Below are 16,878 nucleotides of genomic sequence, written 5' to 3' on the forward strand. Positions count from 1 at the left end.
TTGTTATGTGCTATAGACCTATAGACCTATATAGACCTATATAGACCTATATAGACCTATAGACCTATAGACCTATATCTATGTCTGTGCCTATGTCTGTATTGATATCTATATCTATTTATGTCTACCATGAAAATTTATGAGTGCTAGTCATTGGCATGTCAATGTGACTTGTTAAACATTTTTGAGTGATTTGAAAAAATGGATTTCTATTCATTATTTGAATATAATCTATAGATATCTATTAGTATGATTGTTGTACAATTTTGCCAAAGCATCACATAAGCTTTTCTTTCTTTTTTAATGAGTAAACTTTGAATGTTAACTGAAGTTTTTCAGAAAGACTGTTCTCTTTATACATAGTCTGTCCCCAATCTTTTATCAACAATAGAGGTTATTTTCAAAAGTCTCATCCATCAGTAAATCCAGCTCCTGGGCTAAGATTATTTGATATTTCTGTGAATAAGTATAGGGGAAAAAATAATGCTATTTTATTTTCAACTTACCACTGATCGACACAAAAGAAACACTCATTCTGGTAAGTGTGGCCGTTTGTAGCACAGACGTATGACGTTATATTCGGACATTTTGAATCATAAAAAGGACCCTGTGGGTAGTACATTTTACATGGGGGCTGCAAATATCACAAAATATCATATGAATAACAATTGGTAGATTTACCCTCGTCTATTCCTGGCCTATCACTTCTGCCCCTAACAGAAATAATATCAAATATTACTAGTGAATTGATTCTTTTTCAAGAATTACAAAGACAGGGCTTTGACCAGGCAGGTTTTTGGTGGACTGCCATGTCAGGAAATGCAGTGACCCATCCATCATCTCTTAAAGTCATAAACATTATCACATACCCACTTAAATCCTAAATACAAACTTTTTATTTAAACTTAGAGTCCCAATGCCAGTAACTCATTCTAAGAAGTTTGTGAATAGAGATTTTTATGTGTTTGTGAAATTTTAGGGGAAGGGGCTCAAATGAAATTGATAAGAGTGAGGATTCTGTATTGAGGCTAAGAATAAATTCTGTATTTACCACTGTTTAATTTTATGACCTTGAGCAAGTGACAGGTGTTATTTCATTTAATGCTCAGAAATGTATTTTACTGTTATAATGTTTGTGCTGCATGAGATTAAATCTAAGTCTGGAAAGGGTAAGATGCATGTCCAAGGTCACATAGAAAACTTTTGTTCTATTTACCCCCATGAAGTTTTTGGTCTGTCAGGTCAAAAGAGTGATCAGATTAGCATCAGAATTGAGAACAAGAGGGGCGCCTGGGTGACGCAGTCGGTTAAGCGTCCGACTTCAGCCAGGTCACGATCTCGTGGTCTGGGAGTTCGAGCCCCGCGTCAGGCTCTGGGCTGATGGCTCAGAGCCTGGAACCTGTTTCCGATTCTGTGTCTCCCTCTCTGCCCCTCTCCCGTTCATGCTCTGTCTCTCTCTGTCCCCAAAATAAAAAACGTTGAAAAAAAAATTAAAAAACAAAACAGAATTGAGAACAAGAAATTTAAATTTACCTTAGGCCATTTAGCTATATTTTTTGGCTTGAAGGCTTCTGCAGATAAAGCACATACACAATAGGTTAAAAAAAAATAGTTCTTCATGGAATATGATTTCACCCACTGAAGTTACTAACTGAATAAAGAAATGTAATCTAATTACTCCTTTGCACAAAAGTATACAAAAGAACTTGTAGCGATGGAATTTGTGGGTGGCATTCTTTTTGTTAACTACTTTATCCATTTATTCATTCTTCCATTCATTTTCACAGTCCTTACTTTATTTATAAGTTTTCTATGTCACTGAGAAAAGAGTAAAAACCACTTGGGGTTATATGCATAACTTGCAAACTATGTTATTTTCATTAAGTTACTTGACTTTTGTTGGCTTTAGTTTCCTTTTCACTACAATTGGGATGAATATATGTACTTTAAAGTTATTTAAAAATATTTTTTATTTAAAAAAAAATTTTTTTTCAACGTTTATTTATTTTTTGGGACAGAGAGAGACAGAGCATGAACGGGGGAGGGGCAGAGAGAGAGGGAGATACAGAATCAGAAACAGGCTCCAGGCTCTGAGCCATCAGCCCAGAGCCTGACGCGGGGCTGGAACTCACGGACCGCGAGATCGTGACCTGGCTGAAGTCGGACGCTTAACCGGCTGCGCCACCCAGGCGCCCCTAAAAATATTTTTTAATGTTCATTTATTTTTGAGAGAGAGAGAGAGAGAGACAGAGTGTGAGCAGAGGAGGGGCAGAGAGAGAGGGAGACACAGAATCGGAAGCAGGCTCCAGGTTCTGAGCTGTCAACACAGAGCCTGACGTGGGCTTGAACTCACGAACTGTGAGATCATGAGCTGAGCCAAAGTCAGACACTTAACCAACTGAGCCACCCAGGCAACCCTAAAGTTATTTTTTAAATTAAATATGATAAAGTAAATAAAACATTAGGCTAGTTTTGCCCAAGATGCTGAGCTAAAGAGGATACTTTGGGTGATGGTCAGAAACTTTAGAGATTCCTTGGCTCTGGAGAGACTGACTGGCTCTGGGAAACCAGTTTGTGTGAAGAAGTTAGTGTCGCCAGGGGATGCAGGGTGGCCAGCTGGCTGTTGGGGAGGGAAATAAGAAAAGACATCATAGTTCTGCTCTTCCTTATCTCTCATTGTAAAATGATCTTTTAAATATTCTAGAAAATTCTAGCTTTCCAAAAGCTGGAATTTCTAAAGTTTGAAGAGAAAACTTGAATTATATTTTACAAATTTTCCCAAAGGAAGCACGAAGCCTACCAACCTTCCCAGGAATAGACTATGCCAGTTGCATATACAATCTTTTAAAGAATAAAAAAGATGGAATGCTTCTCTATAATTCTAAAAAAAAACCAGAATCTTTTAATGACAAAAGTGACTGGATATAGTGAAGAGAAAAGAAACATAAAAACTTTCATCTAGTAGAAATAAAATAAAGTGAAAATACATACTGCATATCACATATGAAAATAAACTTCAAATGCATCTGAACATAAGAAACAAAACCATGCCAGGACCAACTGGATTTCTCTTTAATCTTGATGTAGGAAAGGCTTTCTAATAAGTGAGAAATGGTGTTTTAAGACAGTTTTGGTTAGCATTTTTTTTTCATGGTGAAGTTGAATATCTTTTACAGATTTAAGATCCATTTCTGTATTTTTGGGGTATGTGTATGTGTGTGTGTGAATTGCATATGCAAGCATATTACTCATTTGACAATTGGGTTTTTATTTGTTCCCTCAGTTTTAAGTATTCTTATATATTAGGTATATTAGTCCTTTATCTGTGATACGTGTTGCAGGTATTTTCTTCCAGTTTATCAGATACCTTTTAGTTTAAAGAATTTACCCTGAAGCTGTACCTCCAACAATACAAAAACACATATGCATAAGATTATTGCAGCATTGTTTGTGATTGAAAAATATTGGAAACAAACTAAACGCCCATACATGGAAGACTGGTTGAGTAAACTTTGATACACCCACCCAGTGAAGTTCTATGCAATTGTATAAAAGAATGAGGGAGATCCCTGTGAGTTGATATGTATTAATATTCAAGATATTTGTAAATTGAGAAAAGCAAGTTGAAAACAGGTATTTGTAGTGTGCTGTCTTCTATTCAAGAAAGTAGGAGGAATGACACAATGTGCACACATATGTTTAAGCAAAAAGTAACACAGGAAAGATAGAGACCAATGAGGCTGGTTCCATAAAGATGACTATGGGATGGAATCAAAAGAAAAGGGATATGAAGGTAATGGCACTCCTTTGAAGCGAAACTTTCACTCATTTTGTTTTATTTTTCTTGTGTTTAAAAAAATTTTTGAATTGCCTTTTGGATTTTTCTTGACCTGTGCATTATGTAGAAGCATGTTGTTTCATTTTCAAATTTTGGAAGGTTTTCCAAATAACTCCCTTTTCTAACAGTGATACCCAATTCATACCTACTTTGCATTGTTAAGTCTAATATTCCCCATGGGGCGCCTGGGTGGCACAGTCGGTTAAGTGTCCGACTTCAGCCAGGTCACGATCTCGCGGTCCCGGAGTTCGAGCCCCGTGTCGGGCTCTGGGCTGATGGCTCAGAGCCTGGAGCCTGTTTCCGATTCTGTGTCTCCCTCTCTCTCTGCCCCTCCCCGTTCATGCTCTGTCTCTCTCTGTCCCAAAAATAAATAAACGTTCAAAAAAAAAATTTAATATTCCCCACCCAGTCACACATGACTATTTTTCTTTTCTACAGCTAAGAAGCTGTCAGATATCTCTCTCCCAAGACTTGTAAGTTTGCTTACCTGAAAAAACAGTATGTGCCAAAGTGGAGGATACCAGGAAAAATATGGTCAGGTTGGAAAAGGCAGCCATTTAATCTCATCCAATGTCCTGCTCTGGTGAAGCCTGGGAAAAAAGGCTTGAGACAGCTTATTCCTAACATCTTGCACAGCTAGATTTCCAAACATGAGAGAACCTATTACCCTGAGGTGCTGCCATTCCTATAAACTTGACATGGTGGTCTCAATATTGGCCTGATCCCCCGGGATTCAGACCTGAGAAGGCCCTTCTGCTCCAACTAGAGAAAGTAAACCATTAAAATAACTTTTTTTCCCCCTTCCAATAGCCAATGTGTAATCCTAGTCCTGGTTAGAAGAGAAACTGGGCTCAGGGCTCTCATCAGGGCTGTCCCCAGACCTGTTACTTTTACATAAGTTCCCCCTATAATAGATCATCTATACCAGAACATACATGTCAGTGAATATGGACATTCTAAGAATTTATTAAATATTCTGATAAAAAAGATGCGGACTGACTGCTGTCCTGCATTATCAGAGACATGTCACCTTATAATGTGAGTCATTTGATTTCCTGAGATAGACCAGCTTCTGAAGTCCTTCATTTACTAGCGAAGTGTCTTCTTCCAGTCCACTTAGATGTGTTCAAATACAAAGAATGACTTGAAAATGGAATTGTTGGTCTTGGGTCATAAAAATTATGTCTACCTTCCCTGATGCAAGAATAAGGATATATATTTAGATCTAGAAATAATTTTTGTGATTTTTTTGATTCTTAGATAGGTACACACAATTTTTATGTGTATGTACACATAATTTTTATATATATGCACCAGAGAGATCTGAGTTCACATTCTAGCTTCAACATCTAAAAGTTTGAGCCTCAGAAAAAATATGAACTTCAAAGCATATTGAGATGGTCAACACATAGTAAAGAGTTTAACTATATTAAATTTCCAGTTTCTTTAGCCAAACTCTTCTTTTGTAGGAATGGGGATATTTAGGCCCAGAGAGAAGACACTTTCCAAATCATTTGCTCAACTTCCTCCTGTCCTACTCTGTCTCTTCTGGTGGGCATGAAAAGAACAGAAGGAGAACCCTGTTAGTGGTGAAATTTTCCCTACTTTCATGTGCAGAGGAAATAAAGAGGATACTGGAGGCCAACAAACATATTGGAAAACCTACGGACAGAGAAGAAAGCCAGAGATCCTATCACTGATTTGAACTAAGGATAGAGGAGGTGAAGAAATATTACCTGAATGAGGTTGCTGCAGAATGTGAGCCTGCTCTAGTCACTCTGAGGTCACAGCTAGGTTTGAGTAAAGTTGCTATCCCATGAATCTGTGGACAGGGACATGCTGAGCGCAGGGAGAAGCTGCCTTGCTCAGTTGAGTGACCACTTATTTGGCATGAAATTGCTGTCATGGCTGTTACCTACTTTGATCCCTCTCCTGAACCACCTCCTCTGGTGTTTCATGTTCCAGCAGGCAAGGACAGATCTGGAGGTTCTGTACTTGTGGTTTCTAGTTGCAGATCATGAGAACAAGAAAGGCTGGCATCGTGAATATTTGATGACCTTTACAAAGGTCAATTGCCTACCATATTCCCGATGATTTGGTGGGCTTTCTTGCTAACTCAAGGCAGATTCGTGTTCCTGGTCTCTTCTGCCCCCTGAGGTCACTTAGTCCATTCTGCTTCTCAAAAGGTTTATCTGTTTTGTCTTTCTAGGACGTGATTTCTGACATCCACCTGGGAAACTCGAGCACTGCAGCCAGTAATCTTCGCAGCGCTCAAGCCTCCCCGTTTCTCCGTTTGTTCCCCTCCACTTCAACTTAGAAGAGCCTGAAAATTTGCCATTAACTGGAAAATATCTATCACATAGACCTTAAACTCTCCTCGAGTAGTTAGCAATCCTTTTGCTGCTTTGTCTTTTCTTCTCAGCCTGAGTTTCATAGTCTGCCATTTATATTTAGCCTCTTGACATGACGATGACATCTTACCCTTTATTCTCTTCTTCCCTCTTCTAAGCCAGGATAAACCAGCTTCCTATTTTTCTACTCCAGACCTCGGTTAATATTGGCGGGTTACCTAAGCCTGCTAGACTCCTAAGAAAACCTCTTATGTCATGTTGCTAACTATGCCACCCGTATCCATGTCATTTCTTTTTTTTAATCCATTTTTTTCAACTGTTTGACCACACCTCCCCCATATTACTTTAAGCAGGAGAGTTCACTTCTTCTTTATTAAGTAGGGAAGCTCCAGGATGAACCAATTCCACATTTTTTCCTCTTTGCCTTGTAATTCTGGAAATTTTATCATCTACCTTTCTAGTTTTATGCTTCTCTCCAGATCCACTTACCTAGGGATCCACACATTCATGCATCCCTTTCTTTCTGCTAGTACCTGGTTATGTGGTCTACACTCCTCATCACATTTATTCCTTACAATAACCCCATGAGGTTTCTATCATTGTGAGGCTTGTATAAGAGGAAAAAAAAAAACCCTGAAGGTTAGGAGACTAAATTCATTTGCTGAAACTAACTAGCTACTAATGAGTAGAAATGAAATAACTAGCTACTAATAGTCAGAGATGGGGTTCAAAACACAGGTATATTTAACTACAACGTCCATGTTCACATATTTTTTCCACATTTTCTTTCATCTTAGAGAATGAATCTGCCCTTTAACTTATCCATCAATCTTCTTAGGCCAACACCATGAGTGTCTTGTGTGATAGCTTACGCTTTCTGGGCAGCATCTTTGATTTCACCCCTTTTTGTCCCTCCTTCCAAAGCCAGGACTCTTCATCTTTATCTAATACCACTTCCTAGGTAATTAGATTGTATACCCCACAGAGGAAAAGATCTTATCTGTACCTAATATCAACCTTGTAGTTGCAGTGCATTGCAAAGGTTATTTTTTAGCCACTTAATAGGTATTCAGTAATATGTGCACAAAGAAAAAAAGAAGGAATCCATTCATTATATTTGTTTGTTTTACTTTGTTCTTGGATATTCTTGAGAATGTTTTCCCAGATGTATTTTGGAAATGTTGTGTCTAATCCACTAAAATATAATCCTACTGGAATTTCGATTGTAGCCACCTAAATTTGATGAAAGTAACATGTTTCAAATGTAGTCTTTTTGGGGCATCTGGCGGGCTCAGTCTGATAAGTACCCAACTTTGGCTCCGATCATGATCTCGCAGTTCATGAGTTCGAGCTCTGCAATGGGCTCTGTGCTGACAGCCCAGAGCCCGGAGCCTGCTTAGGATTCTGTGTCTCCCTCTCTCTCTGCACCTCCCCCATTCTCTCTCTCTCTCTCTCTCTCTCTTTCTCTCTCTCTCAAAAATAAACATTAAAACAAAAAAAATTAAAATAAATTAAAATAAAATGTAGACTTTTCACACATGAATATCATATACCTTATTTTCAACTTGGCGGGTAATTTATCCACTTTCTCAATATCTAGGAATTCCAAGAATGCTATTTTTAAAACACAATCTGATCTTGTTGCCCAATTCAAATCTTCCATTGACTCTTCCTTGGTTATGTTATGAGTTATTATTTACGGTAAAACTTGAATGTGAAGAAATTTAACATCTTATTTTGTATAACCGAAACGAACTTGCTCATGAATATGCAAATTCTACTGACAACAGGCAACAAGTATCTTGGGGATCTGTGATTCTGGGGACAAGAGATGGAGGCTGAATGAAGAGCGAAGATAAGGGAAAGAGATCATTAGAAGGTTTTTGGATAGACTCAGCACTAGTGTCATCCTTTCCAGTGTCTGTACAAGTACTTACTTTAGAAATTAAATTCAAGCGAGAGGGGCGCCTGGGTGGCGCAGTCGGTTAATTGTCCGACTTCAGCCAGGTCACGATCTCGCGGTCCGTGAGTTTGAGCCCCGCGTCGGGCTCTGGGCTGATGGCTCAGAGCCTGGAGCCTGTTTCCGATTCTGTGTCTCCCTCTCTCTCTGCCCCTCCCCCGTTCATGCTCTGTCTCTCTCTGTCCCAAAAATAAATAAACGTTGAAAAAAAATTAAAAAAAAAATTAAAGCGAGAAAAGAAAACTGCATGCACCTTCTAACTAAAGACAGTTATTTTTTTTTAATTTTTTAACGTGTATTTATTTTTGAGACAGAGAGAGACAGAGCATGAACGGCGGAGGGGCAGAGAGACAGGGAGACACAGAATCAGAAGCAGGCTCCAGGTTCTGAGCCATCAGCCCAGAGCCCAATGCGGGGCTCGAACTCACAGACCGCGAGATTGTGACCTGAGCTGAAGTCGGACGCTTAACCGACTGAGCCACCCAGGCGCCCCAAGACAGTTTTAATTGTTGAAGATTCAGAGGTTTTTGGCCATTAAGTACCTGTTGCTTCCATGGAACTCCATTTCCCTTGTTTTCAGAAACGTAAGAGATCCTTTGTGTACTAGCATAATTTTAGTTTTTCCAGATAGAAAAGGCACTAACATTAAGAAGAAGACCTCCTGGGGTGACTGGGTGGCTCAGTTGGTTGAGCATCTGACTCCTGATTTACGCTCAGGTCATGATCCCAGGGTCATGGGATCGAGTCTTGAGTTGGACTCTGTGCTGACCATGGAGCCTGCTTAAGATTCCCTCTCCCTCTCTCGCACGCACGTGCGGTCTCTCTCTCCCTCTGCCCCTCTCCCCCGCTTGCATGCTCTCTGTCTCTCTTTCACATTAAAAAGAAGAAGAAGAAGAAGAAGAAGAAGAAGAAGAAGAGGAGGAGGAGGAGGAGGAAGAAGAAGAAGATCTCCTGATCTTTATAGGAAAATGGTGGCTGGCAAAATCAGATATCTTCACACATCTTCCCCCCAAAAAGAAAATAGAGCTTAATCTGGAGGGTACATAAAATTGCCCGATGCTCGTGTCAGCAGTATAACTGGAAAACGGACAATATTATCCACTTTGCAATTCCATGTGATTGGGGAAGTACACTTCCAATACCAGCAGCATTAGCACAAAGAAAGAAAGTTAGAAAGGTTACAGATGACCCAAATAACACTATTTACCAACTTGACATGACTGAAAATGCTGAAACACTACAGATGCTTCTGGATATACGTGGTAGGTATACTTTCCCTATTTTCACCACTAAATTCAAATGAAATACATATAAAACAAACATAAGACTGTAAGGAGTAGAGAAATCAGATTGGCTAGGGACCTGGGAACTTGAAGAACAGCATGGTAGTGAGTTTCCTGTGGGTTTGTTTTTATTTTTGTTTTTGGCCTTATGTATCCTAGATTTTGAGGTGAGGAAGATAACAACTTGGAAATACCAGGAGGCACAGACAAAAAAAAAAAAAATCCTTGGCAAAAGGCTGCTCTCTGTAGCCAAAGGACCAAGAAAGAAACACAAATGACTTTTCGCTTCAAAACATTATATCGGAGAAGCTATCATTCTCACCAGCCTGGGGTTGCAGCTGGGTTTCTTATAGGATCTGTTTCACAAATGGTAAAAAAATGTAGCTGGACCCTCCATGAGGCACTAATGCCTTGTCAGCATATTTATCCTTTTTTTGTTTAACTTATAAGGTCTTTATCCTGATGGAAGTAAGTAATGCATTCGTTATTACTATTTCTATGTAATACTGTCCTATAGGTCGGGTCTTGTCATTGACATTAACCAGGCACTAACAGATAGAATAAAGGAGGGCCAGAATTCGATTTGACTCTACCAATTTGAATCTTATTGATTCCCTATTAAGTGTCAGGCTTTATGCTAGGTCATAATGATGGCATGACATCCATTAAATTACTGCTCTCATAAACCTTAGAGTTTTATTAAAAGCAGGTGACAAGCAGGAATCCAAACAATACAAAGTCAGTCAGTCAGCTAGGAGATGTGGCAGTTGGTGAGGAAAACCTGAGTCATGTGTGGAACTAATATCAGAAGAGAGAGAATCCGCCCAACACGAGATAATTGAAAGAATAGAACACTTTCTTCTCTTGGCCTGAATAAAAACTGGGGACATCAAAGGCTCATGTCTAATAACATAATTGAGTCCTTACCAAAATGGTCTTTTTATTAAAATATATTTGATTCTTTTTATTTCTGGCAGGATTGAAATAGTACGCATGTTTTTGAGGCCTGAAATAAAATAAACAATACTCTGCTTAATAATGTGATATCTCTTAGGAAAAGATGAGAATTTTGCAGTTAGAAGTTTTTAAAACTTCCTTATACGTTCATATGTTTCTTCACATTATTTTTAATGCAGCCCATAGTACGAAATAAATTTCATATTATAACCAAAACACAAATACACATTCACAAAATTATAGTTATACTATGTGCAGTGCACTATGGTATTTTCTATCATATTGTATTCTTCGAGTTTATTCCATTAAGATGCAAGTTGTAACCCACTTTGATTTCACAACATATTTATGAATCAGATCCTTTAGTGTGAAGGATATTGGTTTAAACTGTGAGAATTAATAGAAGAATTGATACTTGATCTTGGTAGGTGTGTGTGTGTGTGTGTGTGTGTGTGTGTGTGTATGTGTGTGTGTGTGTGTGTGTGCACACACATGTACACATGTGCTCATTCCTGGTAAATAGGCAACTCACATTGACTAGAATGTTGAAAGGATAAATTTCCCAGGAAGACCACATCAGCTCTGGACTTCCTGTAGTCTGTGGGATATTAATGGTGGGTGGAAATTCTGAGGGAAGAAAAAATAAACCAGAGGGAGGAGGAGCCAGGTTAAAAACAGTGGGCATAAATCTACCCTGGTGCAGGATCTTCTGGTTTTCTCTCTGAGGAAACTCATGTATATGCTATAGTTTTAACTTTAACCTTCTATGCTATATTTTCTTTTGAAGAGTAAATCACCCTTTTATAAAGAAAGGCATTTATCCATGTGCCTCCAAGTGTGATGGGTAGTATGGGGCTTAAAGAGACCATGCAATGAAGTCAAAGGATGGCCTCATCTGAATCAACTTGAATGGATAGTGGGGCAGCAGGGAAGTTGGAAAGGCATGCTCTGTGCTGGGTTTCTGGGCAGAGATGATTGATGAAGTGGGTGGCTATGGCAGCATAGGGATGGAGATGATAGGAAAGGACAAACAATAATTTAAGAAAGCATTGAGGCAAAAATACAGACGTTTTCCTTCTCATTTTATGCTAGAGAAAAAATGACCTTTGAAAATTAAAGGAACTGGGTTCCACAGTTTCATGGAAAAGGGGTTCCTGGTAATGTCAGCAAAGCATGGATTCTATCCCAAGGAAACATAGTAAGAAGGCAGCTATTAAATTGTATGTAATTTGGATCCTAAAGCAAATCAGAAACATGGCTATCAAAATCAGGACCCATAACCAGAGCGGAAGAATCTGCAAATCTAATTTGGAATCATCTAAACTGCACCTAGCAGTTTTTCAAAATCCATAACTAGGATCAGTCTAAGCCTCTTTATCTTGAGTGGAACTAAACTAAATTAAGGAGGTTTAACATCTTAGCTAAGGGAAGGGAGCAGTTATTTGGATGAGCAGTCAGGATTGTGATGGTCAATTGAATAGGTTCAGACCTTGAAAATTCCAGACATTAAGCCAGAGTCAAGAGAGCCATAGGCCGATCTTATGATTTAGAAGTTACCAGCAACCCTGATGATAGATGGTGAGGAATGCTTTGGAGAACAGGATGAGTTTTATTTTGAAGATATTGTTTGAAATAACATGGGAACATCCAAGTGGATGGAACTAATAACTCTAATGGCTAGAGAGGCTTCTGGGGTGCTGAGAATGTTTGATGACTTGCTCAGGGTGATTTTTAAATGGGTATGTTGATACTGTGAAATTCCTCAACCTATTAACTTCTGATCTGTGCAATTTGCTATATGTATGTGAAACATCAATGCTATTTGACATTAAAAATCTTAGAAATACATTGAGATAATAAAGATTAGTCCAAAAAAACCTTAACAGTATGCCAAAGAATAGTTTACAGTGAAGTAAGTACAATTTATTCCAAGAATGAATGCATAAAACCCATAAAAAGGGTATTACTATAGTTTATTATATCAGTAGGTGAAAAGAGACTAATAAATAATTGATAAATGTTGAAAGTGAATTGAATACAATCTCTATCCGTATTTGAATACTCTTTGTAATAGGAAAATTGTGAAAGATAAAAAAAAAAAAACTTTGAAAGATACCATAAACATTTGAAGTTGGTAAAACGGCCAGCGAGTGCATAAATTTGTAGAACTTACGAACTCTCCCAAATGAGAATTCATCATAAAGTTGTTTCCATAAATATTCATAACAGGACTTTTTGTGATGCTGAAAAATGGAAATCAACTTACAGGGGGTTGTTCATATTTTGGTTTATCTATGAGTGAAAAAACAAGTAACTATTACAAATAATATTTTTATGTATGTATTAAAAACAATATTATATATATATTTAAAAGTTAAAGGTGACTTTGACGAGAGGGGGTCTCAGATTTGGTGGTAGCAATGGGAGTGGATAACAGAGGTTTTGTCTAGGCCTCTCTGCCTTTAGATTTATCTCCACCTCTTTTATAGTCACCAGGAAGAACTCACATGAGGGCCTGACTTCAACTCTTCCTTTGTATACATTATCACATAGAATTCATGGAAACCCAGGTTCCCACACCAAATCACTTAAACTCCTAAGAAGCATAATCGCTGTAAAAAAAAAAAAAGACAAAAACCAGAATACAATAAACCAATAAAAAACATTTATTCCAAAAACCAAACACAGCTAAGAACAATTTAAATGAATATAGTTAGCTTTGATTTTTAGATACTAAAACTTTAGATAAGAATAGACTCTCTCTTTTTTTTTTTAGTTTTTTAGGTTTCTTTCTTTCTTTTTTTTAATATGAAATTTATTGTCAAATTGGTTTCCATACAACACCCAGTGCTCATCCCAACAGGTGCCCTCCTCAATGCCCATCACCCACCCTTCCCTCTGTCCCATTCCCCATCAACCCTCAGTTTATTCTCAGTTTTTAAGATAGACTCTCTTTTTAAGCACACAGGGAACACTCATAAAACTAGACTATCTTTTAGGTCATAAAGGAAGCCTCAGTAAATTCCAAGGCATCACAGACCATGTATTCTGAAATACATATGATAATATGAGTTATCCATATGCTTGCAAATTAACTAATTATATCCTCTGAGTTAAAAAGAGAATCTTGATGGGAATTGAACAATATTTAACACTTAAGGCAATGGAAATATTCATATTAGTGTAAGCAAATCGTTGTAAAAAATAATCCTAAAATATGCAATGATTCACACAGTAGACACAGTAGACATAGGTTCTCGTTCATATAAATAATCAAAAATGTTTCCAGAAGTAGTGTTCTCTTCCGACATAGGTTCTCGTTCATATAAATAATCAAAAATGTTTCCAGAAGTAGTGTTCTCTTCCACACAATTATTCAGAGAGATAAAGTGGAGTCTCTTCAATCTTCAGCAGGTGGCGTCTACAGTAATCACGAGAAACACACATGATTAATTATCAGAGACACAAAATTTAAACCACGATGATATATCACTAAGCCTCACTAGAGTGGCTAAAATCCAAGACTGATAAAACCAAAGCTCGGTGAGGATATGTGCAAACTGGAAAACTGTACATTACTCTTAATGAGTGCAAAGGGACTCAATTCAGTTGGAAAGATGTGTTAGCTACTCAGGCTGAAAAATACATCAGGGTGATGCAATCCCACAGCAAACCTGCAGGCATATGTGCAGTAAAATACATGGATAGCAATGCTAGTCACAAGTTTATTCACAATGGCCAAAAACTGCAAACAATCTAAATGTTCTTCACCGTAAAACAGATAGATACATCCGGTATACTCAGTTAGTAAATACAAAATAGCAGTAAAAGATGAGCCATTGATACATACAACAGCGTGACGAATATTACAAATGCAATGATGAGTAAGTGAAACCAGAAATAGGCGAGGACATGGTGTATAATTCCTTTTATAGAAAGTACAAAACAGGTGGAGCCAATCTATGATATTTGCTGCCAGGATAGTTGTTGCCTGGGGAGTTAGTGAACCAGGAGGGGATAAGAGCAGGGAAGGCTTTAGGGATTATGGTAATGTTTTGGTTGTTGAATAGGTTTTTGATTACAAGAATATTGTAGAGGACACTGGCATACTTCACCCAGATTCCTTTTACCAATTAAATCTTTACTCCTCTTCCAGATTTTGTATACTTTGCTCATTATGACTTGGACGTACAACTTTCTTTACAGCACTACCCTTACTGGCTACTAGTTCTATTTTTTTCTGGATGTTCCCCAAACTGAAAGTGCTAAGAGTTTACATTACCTTTCAGCAACCTCTATCTACTGAGTGAGTGGTGCAGGAGTAGAGCAGCACAGATGCCTTGCTTTGCAGCAGAATAAACTGTGGTGTAACTTATACTCCCCATGGAACGAGGCTGTATCTGGAAATTCACATAAAATTGCGCCTTTGCTTGACTTGTTTCTCCTCCTAATTCAACTCCTCCACTCCTTAACTAATCTCTTCCAGGAACATGTCCTCAATAAACCTTAGTACGTAAATCAACATATCAAGATCTTCCAGATAAGCCAGCCTAAGATAGCTGCCATCCTTAATCATAGGGAGTAGATTAAAAGGATGTGATTCTGGAGTTGGACATCTAGCCACCAAATTGCAATGACTACCTCATGACCTGGTAGTAAGTAGTGTTGATGTCCCATAGCATGCTGTCACAACGCATTTTTTTAAAAAAATGTTTATTTATTTATTTTGAGAGAGAGAGAGAGTGGGAGTGAGGGGAGGGGCAGAGAGAGAGAATCCCAAGCAGGCTCCCTGTTGTCAGTGTGGAGCCCGATGCAGGGCTCGATGCCATGAACCGTGATATCATGACCTGAGCCAAAATCAAGAGTCAGATGCCCAACTGACTGAGCCACCCAGGCCCCCCAACAGTGCAATTTTTAAGTTTCCTCTGAGCTGAGTGTGACCAGATATACATGGAAGGGGTCCTCTGGCTTATGCAATATCTCTGATATTTGGGAAATGTAGGAAAATGGAAATTATAATGACTCTGAAATTGGGTGGTGGTTGTTAAGACTCATTGAATACTTGAAGGGAGAAAATGTTAGGTTTAGGTTGATCAGTGACCAACTTGATGAAAATAGGGTCAGATGGCATCCACTGCCTCTTTAAAGAAAACTTCATCTCCTGAAACTGGAAGAAAGATGAAGATAATAACCAGGCATACAGCTTAATTGTAACAGAGAAGGCATTGTGGCATGGTAGGGCCACAAGCACTTACTCATGGAATTTACTTGTGCCTTCAGGACCTGCTCAAATCTGATCTTGTATATACAGTCTCCATGTCTTAATGATGGGGAGTCCTCCACTCCATGTTGAAGGCATTAATATTACTTCATGGGATGTCAATTTGAAAAAAATATATGTTTTTAATTTTTGTTTTGTTGCTGCCCCACCCTCTCTCCTCCACTCACGGTTAGCCTAATGTCTCCCTATATATTACAACTAGATGAAGAGCTTCATTGCTCAGAATGAAGTCATCACGTCAGTGATAAAGCACGCAGAGATGAATTTCTGGTTTCATAAAATCACTTCCCAAGGATTGTTTCTAAGGAACAAAAATTTAAGATTATATTTGTTAAAGCCAATACTTTATGGATTTAGCAGAGAGAAGTTTCAGGGAAGAATGATCGACTTCGATGCTGGTGATAGTTCAAAAGAATGACTATGGCTCTTCTGCCGTCCCATCAACCATGAGGAGGGGTTAATATCAAGAGGAAATTTGCAGGGTGCCTGGGTGGCTCAGTTGGTTAAGTGGCCAACTTTGGCTCAGGTCATGATCTCACAGTACATGAGTTCAAGTCCTGAATTAGGCCCTGTGCTGACAGCTCAGAGCCTGGAGCCTGCCTTGGATTCTGTGTCTCCCTCTCTCTCTGCCCCTTCCCTGCTTGCACTCTGTCTCTCTCTCTCAAAAATAAATAAATAAATATTAAAAAGATTTTTTAATTTTTTTTTAACATTTATCCATTTTTGAGAGACAGAGAGAGACACAGCATGAGTGGGGGAGGGGCGGGGGGGGGGGGAGACAGAATCCGAAGCATGGTTCCAGGCTCTGAACTGTTAGCACAGAGCCTGACGGGGGCTTGAACTCATGAGCCACGAGATCATGACCTGAGCTGAAGTTGGATGGTTAACCAACTGAGCCACCCAGATGCCCCTAAAAAGATTTTTTTAAAAAACAGGAAATTTGCTGAATTCAGACATGTTTGGGTATTGAAGAGTATTGAAAATCTGTGTCTCAATTTTTGTTCAGGGTGCTGGAAACCAGCAAGTCCTCACAAAATTCCTGAGCCCAAAATGACACAGAAGTGATGGGTAGACCTTCATGCATGGAATGTCTAGATTGATGAACCTGAGAATGGCCTTAATGTCTACATAAGACATCTGGATATCAGAAGCAGTCAAACGTAGTCTCCATTTGGTAAAGAGTGGTGAGGATTAGAACATGAGAGCCA

At 38.6% G+C, this 16,878-nt stretch overlaps 1 protein-coding gene and 1 long non-coding RNA gene across 2 annotated transcripts in view; one reads left to right on the forward strand and one right to left on the reverse strand.

The window, feature by feature from the left end:
* Positions 1-16,878, forward strand: part of LOC122493854 — an 87,599-nt gene that overhangs the window by 49,784 nt on the left and 20,937 nt on the right. The window lies entirely within an intron of this gene.
* Positions 395-4,738, reverse strand: SPINK13 (serine peptidase inhibitor Kazal type 13). Its single transcript, XM_043598517.1, has 3 exons — positions 4,326-4,738; positions 1,534-1,571; positions 395-634 (listed from the first exon to the last, which is right to left on the reverse strand). Exons 1-3 carry the CDS (start codon positions 4,393-4,395, stop codon positions 503-505), a joined length of 240 nt encoding a protein of 79 aa, XP_043454452.1. The 5' UTR covers positions 4,396-4,738; the 3' UTR covers positions 395-502.

The sequence above is a fragment of the Prionailurus bengalensis genome, chromosome A1 (assembly GCF_016509475.1).
Source record: "Prionailurus bengalensis isolate Pbe53 chromosome A1, Fcat_Pben_1.1_paternal_pri, whole genome shotgun sequence".
NCBI lineage: Eukaryota > Metazoa > Chordata > Mammalia > Carnivora > Felidae > Prionailurus > Prionailurus bengalensis.